This window comes from Opisthocomus hoazin, chromosome 27 (genome assembly GCF_030867145.1).
Source record: "Opisthocomus hoazin isolate bOpiHoa1 chromosome 27, bOpiHoa1.hap1, whole genome shotgun sequence".
In the NCBI taxonomy this organism is placed as follows: domain Eukaryota; kingdom Metazoa; phylum Chordata; class Aves; order Opisthocomiformes; family Opisthocomidae; genus Opisthocomus; species Opisthocomus hoazin.
This window is the reverse complement of record NC_134440.1, coordinates 917,083-930,739: the sequence shown is the minus strand read 5'-3', so window position 1 is coordinate 930,739 and position 13,657 is coordinate 917,083. Positions and strand designations below refer to the sequence as shown.

General features: G+C 74.2%; 3 protein-coding genes across 3 annotated transcripts in view; 2 read left to right on the top strand and 1 right to left on the bottom strand.

The window, feature by feature from the left end:
• The window catches only part of STK11 (serine/threonine kinase 11), a 45,554-nt gene extending 44,628 nt beyond the window's left edge, over nucleotides 1–926 (top strand). Inside the window, exon 10 of the mRNA XM_075444233.1 lies at nucleotides 322–926. The gene's annotated coding sequence lies outside the window, so the exon portion shown is untranslated. The remainder of the gene's footprint in view (nucleotides 1–321) is intronic.
• Nucleotides 927–1,119: 193 nt separating this feature from the next.
• CBARP (CACN subunit beta associated regulatory protein) lies at nucleotides 1,120–8,259 on the bottom strand. The gene is made up of 10 exons (XM_075444222.1): nucleotides 8,156–8,259; nucleotides 6,349–6,420; nucleotides 5,743–5,886; nucleotides 5,610–5,671; nucleotides 5,134–5,299; nucleotides 4,890–5,064; nucleotides 4,520–4,672; nucleotides 4,005–4,212; nucleotides 3,713–3,896; nucleotides 1,120–3,424 (listed from the first exon to the last, which is right to left on the bottom strand). The coding sequence occupies exons 2-10, from the start codon at nucleotides 6,387–6,389 to the stop codon at nucleotides 2,245–2,247; spliced, it is 2,313 nt and encodes a 770-aa protein (XP_075300337.1). The 5' UTR covers nucleotides 6,390–6,420; nucleotides 8,156–8,259; the 3' UTR covers nucleotides 1,120–2,244.
• A 385-nt stretch (nucleotides 8,260–8,644) lies between these two features.
• ATP5F1D (ATP synthase F1 subunit delta) lies at nucleotides 8,645–11,424 on the top strand. The gene is made up of 5 exons (XM_075444248.1): nucleotides 8,645–8,788; nucleotides 9,228–9,381; nucleotides 9,797–9,885; nucleotides 10,376–10,503; nucleotides 11,296–11,424. The coding sequence occupies exons 1-4, from the start codon at nucleotides 8,660–8,662 to the stop codon at nucleotides 10,496–10,498; spliced, it is 495 nt and encodes a 164-aa protein (XP_075300363.1). The 5' UTR covers nucleotides 8,645–8,659; the 3' UTR covers nucleotides 10,499–10,503; nucleotides 11,296–11,424.
• The last annotated feature ends 2,233 nt before the right edge of the window (nucleotides 11,425–13,657 follow it).

The window sequence follows — 13,657 nt, the reverse complement described above, 5'->3', positions numbered from 1 at the left end:
GAGCGGGGGGCTGCTGGGGGCTCGGGGTGTCGGCGCGGGGGTCCGCGGGACCGCGATGGGGAAGGTCCCTGGGGGCTGCCCCTGCTCCCCTCCTGCGAGGGACCCCCGGGTGGGAAATCGCCTGCTCGGTGGCTGCGCAAGCCCCCCCTCCCCGGGACGGAGCGGGACCCCGGCCCTCCCGCTCCGGGGCAGGGAGGGTGGGAGCGGGGTGCGACCTCCCCGTGGCCGCGGCGGGGGCCGGGGGCTGCGCAGGGGCTTGCGCCCCCGGTGTGGCACCCACCCTGCCCTCCCTGACTCCCTTCTCTCGTCTCCCGCAAACAGCGGCCCCCGTCCTCGCCCCGGCTCTGCCTCTCTCCCGGGAGCGCCCCGTGCTTGCGATCCCACCCGCACCCCAGGAGCCGACCCCCGCGACCCCCGCTCCGGGCAGCGCCGGGACCCGGGAGCTGGCGGCCGGACCCCGCTCGCCGCCGGGGACGCGGTGACGGCCGCCGCGGAGATGCTGCCCCTGCCCCCAGTCACTCTTTGCCAATCAAGACACTGATTCGGGTTTTAATTTTGCGATGGGGAGGGGGGGGCTGAGCGGGGCCGGGGGGCGGCGGGAGCCCCGGCCCGGGCGCTGTAGAAGTCGTGCAAAGCCATTGCCGTGCACTTTATGTTTTAGACTACTGTTATATATTATATATTTTCCTCTTTTTTTTTTTTTGTTTTGTTTATATTTGCGGTATATTTAGAGATTCCTACACATCGTGATGTGTTTAAATAAACCAGATGAGGAAAAAAACCAGGTATTACGACAAAGCGAAACTCTATAAACCTGCATGCTGTAAAAGGGCTCGGAAAAGGGAAGGGGGCGTTCGTCGTCTTTTTTCTTTTCTTTTCTTTTTTTTTTTAAAGAAAAAAAAATAAAGTGCAAACAGCGCGGTGGGTTTCGTGTCCTTCCTGGTGCAGCGAGCGGGGCGGGGGGCGCGGGGCCGGCTCTCGTAGCCCCTGTCCCGGGGGCTGCGGACCCCCGGCAAGCCCTGCTGCTCCGGGAGCGGCCGCGGGGCGATCGGGGGGGACAGGACGGGACGGGGGGGGCCGCGGTCCCGGGGCGGGAGGGAAGAAGCAGGCGCAGAGGAGTCACAGTTGGGTTTTTTCTCGTTGTTTATAGATTTAAAAACCCCGGCGCCAGGTTGCTTCGGCCGGAGCCTGGCAGGGGAGGGGGCGACCCGGCCTCGGTACGCGCATGCAATTGGGGGGTGGGGGGCACGGGGACCCCCGGCTGGGCCCTGCCTGCCCCCCGCCCGCCCCTCTGCCGAGTCGCCCACGTAAGACGTCTTAGGATCTTTTTTTTTTTTTTTTTTGTCCCCTTTTTTCACCCATCCTTCGAAACACAACTAAAACCCCAACACAGAGCCAGTGCCCCCCCGGAGCAGCAGCGTCCACCTCTGCAAGATCAACCGGTGACCCCCCCAGATGGTGGGCTGCAGGGTGGGGGGACCACTTGGGGGTCACCCACGGCACGAGCTGGCCCAGCCCCGTGCTCTGCTCTCGCCCCCCCAATGCCCGGGGGCAGGCACTGGGCAGCCCCCACCCCATCGGGAGGGTTTGCGGGGGGGGTCCTGGGGCCGGTCGTGCCTTTGCAGCCCCCCCCGGACCCTGCTACGGGGGCCATGGCTCATCTGAGCCCCTCGAGCATCCTCCCACCCCAGCATGGCAGCCCCCGACCCCTGCTCGCAGGGCGACCCCGGGCTCCCCGCAGAGCTGGGGGGGTCGCAGGCACCAGGAGGCGGCTGCCCCCTCCCCAGATAACTGCCCCCTCCCCAGCTCACTGCCCCCCTGCCCCGGCCGGACCGGAGCCATTATTGCTTGTGAACACCCGGGGAGAGCGGAACGCGCGACGCAGCTCTGCCGCGGGGTCGGGCCGGGGGGGTTTGTCAGCCACGTCCCTCAGCGCTGACCCCCCCCCCCCCGCCAACGCTCCCCTCCGCCTCTGTGCCCCGATCCCCCCGGGCACCCCTGGCCCGGGCCCTCTGCCGCCACCTGGCACCTCGCTCCCGGGAGTGAGGGGGCTCGGCCACCCCACGCTGCCGGACCCCCACGGTGGGGGGGACTCAGCCAGGGGCCCCCACGCGCCCTCCTGGCCTCCCCGTGCTGGGGCCACCCTGCCCACGGCACCCCGGGCACCGGCCGGCCCCGCGCTGGCGGCAGGAGGGGACGGAGCCCCGAACCCCCGCGCTGGGGTCGCTGCCCCCCGCGCTGGGCCTACACCGGGCTGTGGTCGGGGGGGGCATCGCTGGCCGCCACGGCCACCGCGCGCTCGGGGGGCTCGCCCGCCTGCCGCAGGTGCCCATAGAGCCGCTCCTCGAGGCCGCCGGCGATCTTGTCCAGCAGCTCCGAGCCGGAGCCCAGCGCCAGGCACCTGCCAGGGCCGGGGCAGGTGGCATCCCCGGGGGGCTCGAAGCCCACCCTGGCCTCGGGGGCCGCTTCCCCGGGCTCCTCCACGATCACCTGGATCTCGGGGTCGGGCAGCGCCGGGGCGGCAGGGACCCCATCGGCCGCCTCGGCCGCCTCCTCGTCGCCGGCGCTGACGATGCGGGGCAGGGGGCCGTGGAAGCGGGCGTCCAAGGGCGAGTTGGCGCTGTCGCCGCGGCGCAGGGGCGTGCGGTGCCGCTCCAGCGCGGGGTAGCGCACGCCCGGGTCGCTGTACTGCTTGGCGTGCTGCCACTGCTTGCGCAGGTGGGCGCGGGAGCGGTGCTTCCCCCGCAGCGGCGACTCGTCGAACTGGGGGTCGTGGCGCACGAAGGCGTTGAACAGGGCGTCCGTCTTCTCGTCGATGCTGTAGTCCCGCCGGGGCAGCGCGTCGCGCCCCGGGAACATCTGCCCGTACGGGGACCAGGCCAGGGGGCTGTGGGGACGGGGGGGTCCCCCCCCTGCTGCACCCTGGGCCGTGCTCCCCTCCTCCTCCTCCTCCTCCTCCTCCTCTTCCTCCTCTTCCTCCTCCGGCTCCCGGCCCTCGAAGCTCTCAAAGATGGTGCCTTTCCGCCCGGCGCTGGTGAAGCAAATGCGCTTCTCAGAGGCCGTCTGGTCCTGGGGGGGCCCCTCCTCGCCCCCCCGGCTGGGCGCCTCGATGGAGGCGTAGCCGCTGTCCATCTGCAGCAGCTTGCGCGTGCCGGGCTCCGACTCCTCCGCCTTGGGCCGACCCCAGAGCTTCTCCTCGGGGCCTTCGGCCTCGTCCAGGGAGGAGGAGGGGCAGAGGGGCGCGCCGCCGGCCGAGGAGCCGCTGTCACCGCCGTCGCTGCGCACCGAGTCCTGGTCGTTGCTGCGCTCGGAGGCGCAGAGCTCCAGCGAGGCGCGCAGGCTCCAGATGTCGCGGTAGGCGCTGGGCTGCTCCGCCACGCCGGCCTCGCCGGGGCTGCCCGCGCCCCCCTCGCCCGGCTCTACCCTGCGGGCACCGCGCGGGGGTCACGGCGGGACGGGGACGCGCCCGGCCAGCAGGGGGAGCGCCAGCCCGGCCCCGGGGGCTTTGCAGCGGCTGCCGCGGTGCCACCCGCTCCCCCCGCGCTGTCCCCACCGCCCTGCCCGTGCCCCGACCCACCGTCACCGGCTCCCCCCAGACCCCCTCGCCCCAGCACAGCCACGGGAAGGCGGGAGCTCCCATGCCCGGGGCAGCGTGGGGTCCCTCGGTGCCTTCCCGGTGCCCACCCTGTCCCCGCTATCTACTGAAAAATACCTGCCGAGAGAGGGGGGGGGGCTGGCGGGGGGGGGCAGGAGGGGGCCGCCGGCGGGGTGGAAGGCCACGTCGTCCGTGCGGGCGATGTACTGGATGATGTCGGTCTGGTGAGGGTCCCGGTCCTCCTGGTCCATGCTCTCGCTGGCCGCTCGCTGCCGCTGGAACTGCCGCCGCTTGGGGGACCCTGGGGGGGCCACAGGGCAGGGCTGGGGGACCACCAGCCCACGGGACGCGGCGAGACCCCCACCCACATGTGCCCACCCACGCCGCGCAGCCCTGCGGCGGCCCCCACCTCGCGTGTCCAGGCTGGACGCCCGCTGGGTGCTCTCCAGCTTCCACTTCTTGATCCTGAAGTAGGGGCTGGCCCCGTCCAGGCTGGCGTGCCGGCGCAGCCGGGTCAGGAACTGCAGCACCGGGCCCTGCGTGGGGGCCGGGGGGGGGTCCCCAGGCCCGGCACCGCCCGCCCCAGCCGCCCTCCCGCTCCTGGGCGCTGCTGCGAACTGGGGGGGACGGGGGGGCCGTGAGTGCCCGCTCGGCCCCAGGCATGACCCCCCCAGCCCCAGCTCCACTGCTTTGTCCGGCTCCCGCCACACGCGGCTGCAGCAGATGCATGAATGTCCCCGGGGGCAGGGGACGGGGCGGGGGGCAGAGCCCGTTTCTAGCTGGGTGCCCCCATCCCCCCCCCCGAGCCCTGCACGGGGCGGGGGGCACGGGCAGCCCCCCCGGGGTGCGGGGCCATCCCTGCACTGGGGGAGCGGGAGATCGGGCTGGAGCCCCCCTTCCGCTGCCCCCCGCCCCGGCACTCACCGAGGGGCCCTCGCCGGAGTCGGAGGAGGCGGAGGGGCTCCCCGCGGCGAAGCTGGTGTCGGCGGAGGAGTTGAAGGTGTCCCCGGGCAGGGCCGAGCTGGGGCAGACGGCGTGGCTGGGGAGCGCCGGCCGGGGCAGGGCCCCCGCGGGGGGCTGCAGGGCAGAGCGCGCTCAGGGGGCTTTCACGAGGGTTGGGGACCCCCACGCCCCGGGAACGCCCATCCCCGCATCTAGCAGTGCCCCGAGACCCCCAGCCCCGGTCCAGCGGTGCCTCCCCGGGGTGCTGCAGGACCCCTCGTCCCCCCCTGGGGTGCTGCAGGGCCCCCCTGTCCCCCAGTCCCTGCCGTCCCCCCGGGTGCTGGGGGCTCACCTGGAAGATGGCGAGGCCGGGCTTGGGCGGGGGCAGGCGGGGGGTCATGGCCAGGCTGTTCTCGCTGGACTCGCACTCGTGGATGGTGACGATCTTGAGGGCGGGCGGCGGGAGGTGCAGGTGGGTCAGGCGGGCGTTCTTCAGGTGGTGGAAGTCCCCCTCCGTCAGCGTGTACCTGCCGGGCACGCCGGGTTAGGGGGAGCAGCTCCGGCCCCCCCGGCCCCCCCCCGGCCCGGAGCGTCACCTCCTCCCCTTCTCCTGGGTCTTCTTGCTCTGCTCGAAGAGCGCGGCCTCGTTGAAGGAGACGCGGCGGGCGGCGGAGGAGCTGGAGGACAGGAACCGCTCGCTCTCCGCATCCCGGTAGCTGGAGGACGACAGGCAGTCGGGGTCCTCCACTTTGATGGTGATGTCTGTGGAGAAGGGGGGGGGGGGGGTCAGCAGTCGTCCCCCCCCCGCGGTGCGTGCCAGCTTCAACGCTGAGCCCTGGCAAACTCGCTGCACCCGGGGCCTCGACGCCAGCCCCGCTCCCGCTCGGAGCCAGGCACCGCCGGGGTGGATGGCAGGGGGTGCAGGGGGGGCTCGGCCATCGCTGCCCCAGGGCTGGGGGCTGAAGCCGGGGGAGGGGAGGGCCCAGGAGCTGCCTTCCCCCCCGGGAGCTGGGGGTGCAGCTGGGGGTCCCGGCGGGGGTCCTGGCAGGGGGGCAGCCCCCATGGCGCTCACCCTGGGCTGGCTGCGAGTCGTCCAGGTACGTGGTGTTGGTTTTCTCGGGGTCATCGCTGGCTCTGCGGGGGGAGGGCGGTCAGTGGTGCCCCGTGCCCCCCCCCCAGCCCCCCCCAAGGCACCCCGTGCCCACCTGGAGCGCCGGCGGCCGGCCTGGCAGCACCGGCGGCAGAGGATCAGGGTGCCGGCGAGCAGGACCAGGGTGCCCCCGATGAAGAGGGAGAGCAGGGCCAGGAGCAGGACGTAGCCATCCCGGGGGGGGCCCCTCGCCGGGTGCCTGCGCGGGGCGGGGGGCTGAGCCGGGGGGGGGCTGAGCCGGGGGGGGGACCCAGCCCCAGCCCCTGACCCAGTCCCTGACCCAGCCCCCCCGCAGCCGTGCAGCCCCCCCGGGCCCCCCCCCCCGCGTCCAGCGCTGCTCCCCGGCCGCCCCCGGGCCTGCTGCGGGAGCCACCCGCACCACGGCAACGGCGGGGGGGTGCGGGGGGGGGAGGGGGGGGCAGAGACAGCGGCCCCCGCGCTGGGACCCCAGCCCTACCCACGCGTGGGGGGCCGTGCTCGCACCCCCCGGCAGCACCCCGGCCCCGCTGGACCCCCAGCACCCCGGGGGGGCTGCGCAGGGCACCGAGGGGTGGCCCCCACCCCCAGCCCCACGGCATCCCCCCCCCGGGACCCCCGGCGCGGCCCCCAGCCCCACGGCATCCCCCCCCCCCCCCCGGGACCCCCGGCGCGGCCCCCTCACCGCCGTGCTCGCCGTCGCGTTGTCCCAGGGCGTCGGGGCATCGCTCATGGTCCGGCGCGGCCCGAGCGCGTCCTGGGGGGGGACGGGGGGGGCAGCGGGAGGCGCCGGGGCCGGGCGGGGGGGGGGGCGGCGGGGCCGGCCCGGCCCCGGGCCCTGCCCGGCACCGCGGTGCGGAGCTGCCGGGGGTACCGGGAGGGACCGGGAGGGAGGGATGGAGGGGGGGAGGGGCCGGGATGGAGGGTGGGTGTGGTCAGGAGGGAGGGGGGAGGACGGGGGGGGGGGGAAGGGAGGGGCGGCGGGTGCGGTCGGGAGGGATGGAGGGAAGGCGGCTCCGGAGGGAGGGATGCAGGGATGGATGCAGGGATGGGGAGGCCAGGATCGCTGCCCCCCACCCCCAGGGACCCCCCCTCGCCCCCGCCGGTCACGGCCCCGGGGGTGGGACGGGCGCTGCCACCCCCCTGCGCCCAGCCCCGGGGCTGGGGGGGGGGCACAGACCCCGCGGGACCCCGCGCCGGGCTGGGGGCCGGAGCTCCCGGGGGGGGGTGGGGTCCGGGGGGGCTGAGCCTGCCCCGGGGTCCCACGCAGGGGGGGGGGGCGCGGGGGAGGAGGTGACATCGCGCTGCCATCCCCGGGGGGCACGGGGCCAAAACGCAGCCCCCGCTGCGGGGAGCAGGGCCCGGGACCCCCGGCAGGGAGGGGGGGGAGATGGCGGCCCCACGCCGCGTGGGATCGGCACGGGCGTGGGGGTCACCGGAGCGTGGCCGGTGACGCCCCGAGCCCCGTCCCCAGCTGTCCCCACGCGGGAGGGGACAGGGCCTCGGCCGGCTGCTGAGGGGCCCGGGGTGACGGAGCAGGGCCGAGCTCCCGAGGAGCGAGAGCCACAGACAGACGGACGGACAGACAGACAGATGGACGGACAGACGGACGGACACCCCTGCGGCCCCCCGGCCGAGACCTCCTTGTCCCTCCCGAGCCACCCAGCGCGGCCCTGGGGGGCTGCCGGGCTCCGGCTCCCGCTGCGCGTCCGTCTGTCCCCGTCCGTCTGTCCCGGGCTGCCGGGGGGGCTGGGGCTGAGCTGGGGTGGGCGACGGCGGGGTCGGGGGACCCCCGGGGTGGGGGGCAGGGGTGGGGGCTGCGCTGGCCGGGGTGCTCAGAAACTGCTCAGAATCGGGTCAGCGAAAAACGTGAATGGAGCCGGCGGGGGGGGCCAGCGCGGGGGCGGCCGCGGGACGGGGGCAGCGGGGTCCTGGGGACCCCCCGGCCAGAGCCCCCCTCGGGCACCTCCACGCTGCTGGGGCGAGCGGGGTGACGCAGCCCCGGGGCGGGAGCAGGGGGGGGCCCCTCTGGGGTCCCCAGGCCCGGGGAGCGGGCTGGGGTTGCGGCTCCGCGCGGGACGGGCCCCCCGCGGGTGGGGTCCCTGCGGGGCACCCCCGGCCCGAGGCGGGGGGCCGGGGTGAAGCGGGTCCCTCCCGCTCCCCATCATGGAGGAACCCCGTCTCCATGGCGACCCGGCGGGAACAGCACGGCCATTGCCGGGGGGGGTGGGAACCGGTCCCCGCGGGTGGGGGCACGGGCCGGGGGGCTCTGGGGTCCCGGTGCGGGTCTGCGCCCCAGGCGGGCGTGTGGCCCCTGGGGCGGGGGGACCCGCTCCGCTCCCCGCGGCTGCCCCCCCCGGGCCGGTGCGGGGAGGGATGCGGGAGCCCCCGGGACCCCCGCGCGCGTCGGGGCGCGGTGGGCTCCCCTCGGCCGAGCCGGCCCCGGCTGTCGCGATAGGCGCTGTCGCCAGGCGGCGGGGCCGGGCACTCACCTACAGCCGGGGCCGGGGCTCCATCGCCGCCGCTGCGCTCGGTGCGGCGGGGCGGCCCCGGGATTTATGAATGAACCGGAGCCGCCCCCGCGCGCGGCGCGGGCGTCACGTGGGGCCAGGGGCTGCCGCGAGCCCTCCCCGCCCCGAGCAGCGCATCCCGCAGCGCGTCCCGCCCCACCGCCCCCGCCCCCGGCCGCTGCTTGAGCCTCCCCCGGACCCCGCAGCCGGGCGCGGGGCGGGACCGGACCCCCAGGCCGGGGGTACAGGGCCGCGTCCCTGTGTGCCCCCCCCCACTCCCCCGCAGGACGAACGGCGGGCGGGGCTGCTGGAACTACAACTCCCATGCGCCCCCGCGGCTCCGCCCCAGCGCGCCACTTCCGGCCCGCCGCCCGGCGCCCCACGGGTCCTGTAGTCGCGCTGCGCGGGGCAGGCTGGGAGTTGTAGTCCCGGCGCCGTCCCGCCCTCCCCCGCGCCGCCCGCTCGCCCTTGCCGCCGCCCGCCGCCATGTTCCGCGCCCGCCGCCTCCTCCTCCGCCTCGCCCGCCCGCCGCTGCCGCCGCCCCCCGCCCGCCGCTATGCCGAGCCCGCCGCCGGCCCGCCCGCCATGGCCTTCACCTTCGCCTCGCCCACGCAGGTAGGCCCCGGGGCGGTGCGGGGCCGGGAGGGGCGGGGGGGGGGTGGCGGGGGTGCGCTGCCTGACCTTGGCCCCGACCGCGGCCCCGAGCCCGCCGCCCCCCCCCCGCCATCCCTCGCCGGGCCCGGCCCCTCTGCGGGAGTGCGGGTCTGCCCCGCAGCCGGGAGCGGGGCGGAGGGAGGTGGCTGCGGGGCACGGCCCGGGGCGGGATGCGGGCCCGGCTGGGGCTGGCGGCGGGGTCTCCCGACGGGGTCTCCTGGCGGAGCCCACCACCCACCGCCCCGCGCCCGCTGCCCCGCGCCCGGCTTCGTGCCTTGGTGTGCCGCCTCCCCGCCACGGCACGCGGCACCGCTCTGGGGGCTCGACGCCTGCTCCCGCTCCCCGCGCCCGCCGCCCCCCTCCCCAGCCCCCCGCTGACGGCCCCCTCCCCTCCGCGCAGGTGTTCTACAACGGTGCCAGCGTGAAGCAGGTGGACGTGCCCACGCTGACCGGCTCCTTCGGCATCCTGGCCTCGCACGTCCCCACCCTGCAGGTCCTCAAGCCGGGGGTGGTGACGGTGCACGCTGAGGACGGGACGGCCACCAAGTACTTCGGTGAGTAGAGGGGACGGAGCTGGGGGGGGGGAGGAGGGGGCTTGGGGGACCTCCTCAGGGCTCGCACAAGGGAGGCTCTGCCGAGCGCGGTGCTCCCGGGGATTTCTGCTCTCCCGGGGGGCGGCTGCGCTGCGGGGCCGGGGGCTGCGCGGGAAGATGGGGCCCTGTGTGAGGGCCGGGTGGTCTTGGTCCTGCTCAGGCCCTCTGGGAGCATCCCCTGCTTTTGCCTCCCTTCTGGCAGGAAACGAGTCCCTGGGGGGCCTGGGAAGTGGTCCGGGAGGGCGTCGAGGTTTTGTTTCGGCGACGGGGCCGTGGAGGGTCCGGGGTTCAGCTCGGCAGCGCCGTCCCGTGCCTGGGGCCGCGGGCGAGGCGCTGCCTGCGCTGCTGACGCGGCCCCGCTGTTGTCCCTTGGCAGTGAGCAGCGGCTCCGTCACGGTGCACGCGGACTCCACCGTGCAGGTGCTGGCGGAGGAGGCGGTGACGATGGACATGCTGGACCTGGCGGTGAGCACCCCGGTCCCCGCGGGCCGGCCGGGAGCCGCGCTCCCTCCGCAGCGGGCTTTGCTCGCTCTCCTCTCGTGGCGGGGGGCTGTCCCGGGAGCCGCAGCGTGCCCGGACCAGGGGCCGGGCCTTCGCCCCGAGCTTCCCCGTCGCCCACCGATGGGGTCAAAGGCTCGGAGCTGGGTGAACCCTCCGCCGGCGGCGGGGAGAGGAAGCCGCGCAGCCGTTAACCCTTCTCCAGGCCGCTTCTCTCCCTGCTGATCTCCCCCTTCCCGCCCCTCCCGGTCTCGGGAACAGCTTTTCCCCGGCAGCGCCTGTTGGTGCGGCGGCTGCTGCCGGTGCAGCCGTGGGAGCAGGGCTGTGGGGCCTGTGTGCGGGGCTCAGGACCGTGGTGCGGGGAGGGGGCAGGGAGGGGTGGCTCGAGGGCTGTAGGACAAGTCACCTGTCCTGCGGAGGTCTCTCGATGACACATTCCTTGTGCTCTGGTGTTCAGACTGCAAAATCAAACCTGGAGAAGGCTGTTTCCGAGATGGCCGCAGCATCCGATGAAGCAGCGAAAGCAGAAGCTCAGATTAAGGTGGAAGCTAACGAAGCCCTGGTAAAAGCCCTGGAGTAATGAAGGTGAGCGTCGCCTGTCTCCTGGCCGCGACTTCCAGACCCGGAGACGAGTCCCTGCTCCGTGCTGCCCGTCGGGAGCCTCCTCTCGCAGCAGCCGGGCCTGCCGGGCTGCCCGGGGGTGGGCACGCGTTTGTGCCCGGGTTTCGGGGAGCGGTGACACGAGAGATGTCCCTTTCTGTGGCCAGGCGTCAGCTCGGGGGGGTTCGTGGGGGGCCCCTGCCCGGAGCCTCTAGATGGCAGCAGGGCCCGGTGCCGCGCCGTGCCGCGGGGCTCAGCCAGACGCCGGGACAGGCTGGGAGCCTGCGGTCGCTGGTGGGTCCCCGCGGGCCAGGCCACGCCGGCGGGCAGCTCGGGAGCGGGCTGGGTGCCCCGGCAGGAGGGCGGTGCGTGGCCTCTGCTCCGAGTGCGCTCCCTTCCACTGAAACCAAACAGTGTCTGTCTCGGGGGGGCGAGGCCGGGCTGCGTACCTGGGGCCCCTTTACCCTGCTGAGGCTCTGCCTCGTGCCCCTGCTTCCTGCACGCCGGCGGCGGGAGGCTCGCTCTGCCGCAGCGTGCGCGCGGTGCCGGGCCGGCGAGTCCCCGCAGGGCTCTGCCTGGAGCAGGCACAGCAGGGCAGCGGCCCCCCCGCTGCCTCCCCGCGCCCTTTGGCCCGTGAGGTCAGGTCCCAGAGAGCCGGTGGCTCTCGTTGTTGCCGCCGTTTAACAGCCTGCGCCGGGGCCAAGCCCTCGGGTCGGAATCCGCCGCTCTGCAGAGCCCACCCCGCGCTGACACCGGTTCCGCTTCGGTGTGTTGCAGGAATCCCGCCGCGCTGCAGAGAAACCCCGGGCTGTCCTGCGTGTCCTGGCTTCCCCGGTTGTACAGATGGCGCGGGGCAAACGGAGGCGGAGAAAACGCTCCGATCAATTAAAAGGAAACGTAATCCCATCTCGTAGCCTGTCACCTTCTCCGGAGGCAGCAAATCGCAGCCTGTGCCGCGCCGGTGGCTGGGTGCCCGGGGTCTGCGGGGCGCAGCGCTCGGGAGGGCGTACCTCCGGCACTGCCCTGGGGTTCGGCCGGGGATTCCCGTGGGAGATTCACCTACGGGAGGCTTATCGGGTGCGTTTTATAACCCTCCGCCTGTGCTGTCAGCCGCCTCCGCCTCGAATAATCCGCCTGGACAGCAGGATTGCGGCAGCGCGGGAGGCGGCGTCTGCGGGCAGCGCAGGTCGGTACCAGAGGCTTCCTGTCCCGGCTCCCCCGCCCCGGCCGGCGCTGGCCTTCGCTCAGCCCCCAGCCCCGCGGCCGCAGGAATTCAGGTCGGCTGGGCTGCTCCTTCCCGGTGCTCCCCGCAGCCGGGCAGCGGCCGCCCGGGCTTTGGGCCGTGCCCCTGCCGCTGCGTTTCATCCGCACAGAGCCGGGAAACCTCCCCCTGCTCCTGGAGACGGGCTCGGTGCGGAGCGGGAGGCCGATGCCGCCCGCGGTGGGAGCCTTTCCCGAACCCGTGTGCTGCGGCGGCGGACGATGCTGCTCTGAAGCTGCCGCTTGCCTGGGGCTCGCTGCTCCGCGGCCCCGTCCGAGGCGGCTGCCCGGGCTCCTCGCAGCCGGGACGAAGCGGGAGCCGCTGGCCGGTCTGCGGCGAGCTCGCCGGTCCCCACACGCCTCGGGCGGCAGCAGCAGCACCGCGGGGACGGAGGGGGTTCGGCGAGGGGTCGGTTCTGCCTGTGCCAGACACCCGAGGACGCGTGTCTCGCCAGCGGCACCGTCTGCTGCCGGGCTCTGCGCTCGGTGCCGGCCTCCCCAGAGGGATTTCGGGTTCCCTCTGCGGCGCAGCCCCCCCGGCGCGGGCTCGCAGGGGGCTGCAGGCCCTCTGCCTTCCCCCAGTCCCCTTTTCCCTGCGTCTCCAGCCTGGGAACGCACGTTGGCTTGCCTGCGTGGGCAGCGGGCTCGGCCTCCTGCCTGCCCTCCCTGCGGGCCGCGAGCTCGGCTCCCCGGAGCGGGGCACGGCTATTTTCGGCACTGCCACCCGGGATCTAATCTTGGCTGCCTCCTCTTCTTCTCACCACCACCTCCTCCCCCTCCTCTTGCTCGCTCTGTCTTTCTCTCCCCCCCTCCACAAGTGATCAAAAATAGTGCCTGTGGTGTTATATTTCTCACTCTGTAGCTTATTAAAAGCCACTGAGTGCCTGACGCTGAGCCTATTTGAAGCTCAGCCAACTTCCCAGTTTCCGAGCTGCTCCAGTGCCTTTTTCTTCCCTTCCCCTCTATTCCCTTTTTTTTTTTCGCTAAAGGTCAGGCGTTGCGCGGCGCAGAAAGCGAAGCCTCAAAGTCAGAGCGAGTGCTAATTAAAACGTCTCGGGGAATAGCTGGGGACGGCCGGCTTCGCTCCCTCTTCCGCCCGCTCTCGCTCTGCTCCGTGCCCGGTTCCCATTTGCGGCGTGCGTGCGCCTCTCTCCACTCAGCCGCCGCGCGCTTTCCGACGGAAGGTGGCTGCGTTTTTTTCCGTCTAATGGAAGAGCGTTGGCGAGGCCGGGAAGCTGGGGAAACGGCCAGCTGCTATTTTTAGGATGGGAAAAAAGTGTCTCCGTCAGCGTCCTCCCGCCAGCTCTTCCCACTGCCTGCTGCCAGCTCCGGGGGGGACGCTGGCACTGCAGCCCCCCTCGCCCTGCCCCGCGGTTTGGGGACGCGGGGCGGTGGGGGGGGCGTTCCCAGGCTCTCACTGCTCCCCGCTGCGGCCCAGTCCCCGCAGGGTCCCCCTGCTGCAGCCTCGGCTCGGAGCCCCTCACCTGCCTCTCTCGTTTCCCATCGCCGCTCGTTACCCGGTTCTGCCGGGAGCAGCCTTCTCCTCCTCCCCCGGCTCACCGCGCTCGCTCCCGGCTCCCGCTGCCCACGCCGGAGCCGCCATCAGTCACGTCCCGCTGGGTGCCACGAACACGGTCCCTGACTCCCTGCCTGGCGCAGAGACGCGCGGCTGGACCGGGGGCGAAGCCCTTCCCCGCTCCCGGCTCGGCGTCGGCGCTGCCGGGGCGGTGGGGGTCAGGCCCCGGTGGGGACCCTGCAGTCAGCGGGTGAATCCTCCCTGCTCCCCGAACCCGCCTGGCTCGGGGCCGTCCTGGCCGCGGCAGCACCGGCTCGGCTGTCCCCGGAGCTGGCACGTGCCCTCGGGGACCACGGCCGGGCT

Coding starts and splice junctions, on each gene's coding strand:
- CBARP (XM_075444222.1), bottom strand. CDS start 6,389: ATGCCCCGACGCCCTGGGACAACGCGACGGCGAGCACGGCG. Junction 5,300..5,609: donor CGACTCGCAGCCAGCCCAGG/GTGAGCGCCATG, acceptor CCTTCTCCACAG/ACATCACCATCAAAGTGGAG. Junction 3,897..4,004: donor GTCCAGCCTGGACACGCGAG/GTGGGGGCCGCC, acceptor TGGCCCCCCCAG/GGTCCCCCAAGCGGCGGCAG.
- ATP5F1D (XM_075444248.1), top strand. CDS start 8,660: ATGTTCCGCGCCCGCCGCCTCCTCCTCCGCCTCGCCCGCCCGCCGCTG. Junction 8,789..9,227: donor CCTTCGCCTCGCCCACGCAG/GTAGGCCCCGGG, acceptor CCCTCCGCGCAG/GTGTTCTACAACGGTGCCAG. Junction 9,886..10,375: donor TGGACATGCTGGACCTGGCG/GTGAGCACCCCG, acceptor TCTGGTGTTCAG/ACTGCAAAATCAAACCTGGA.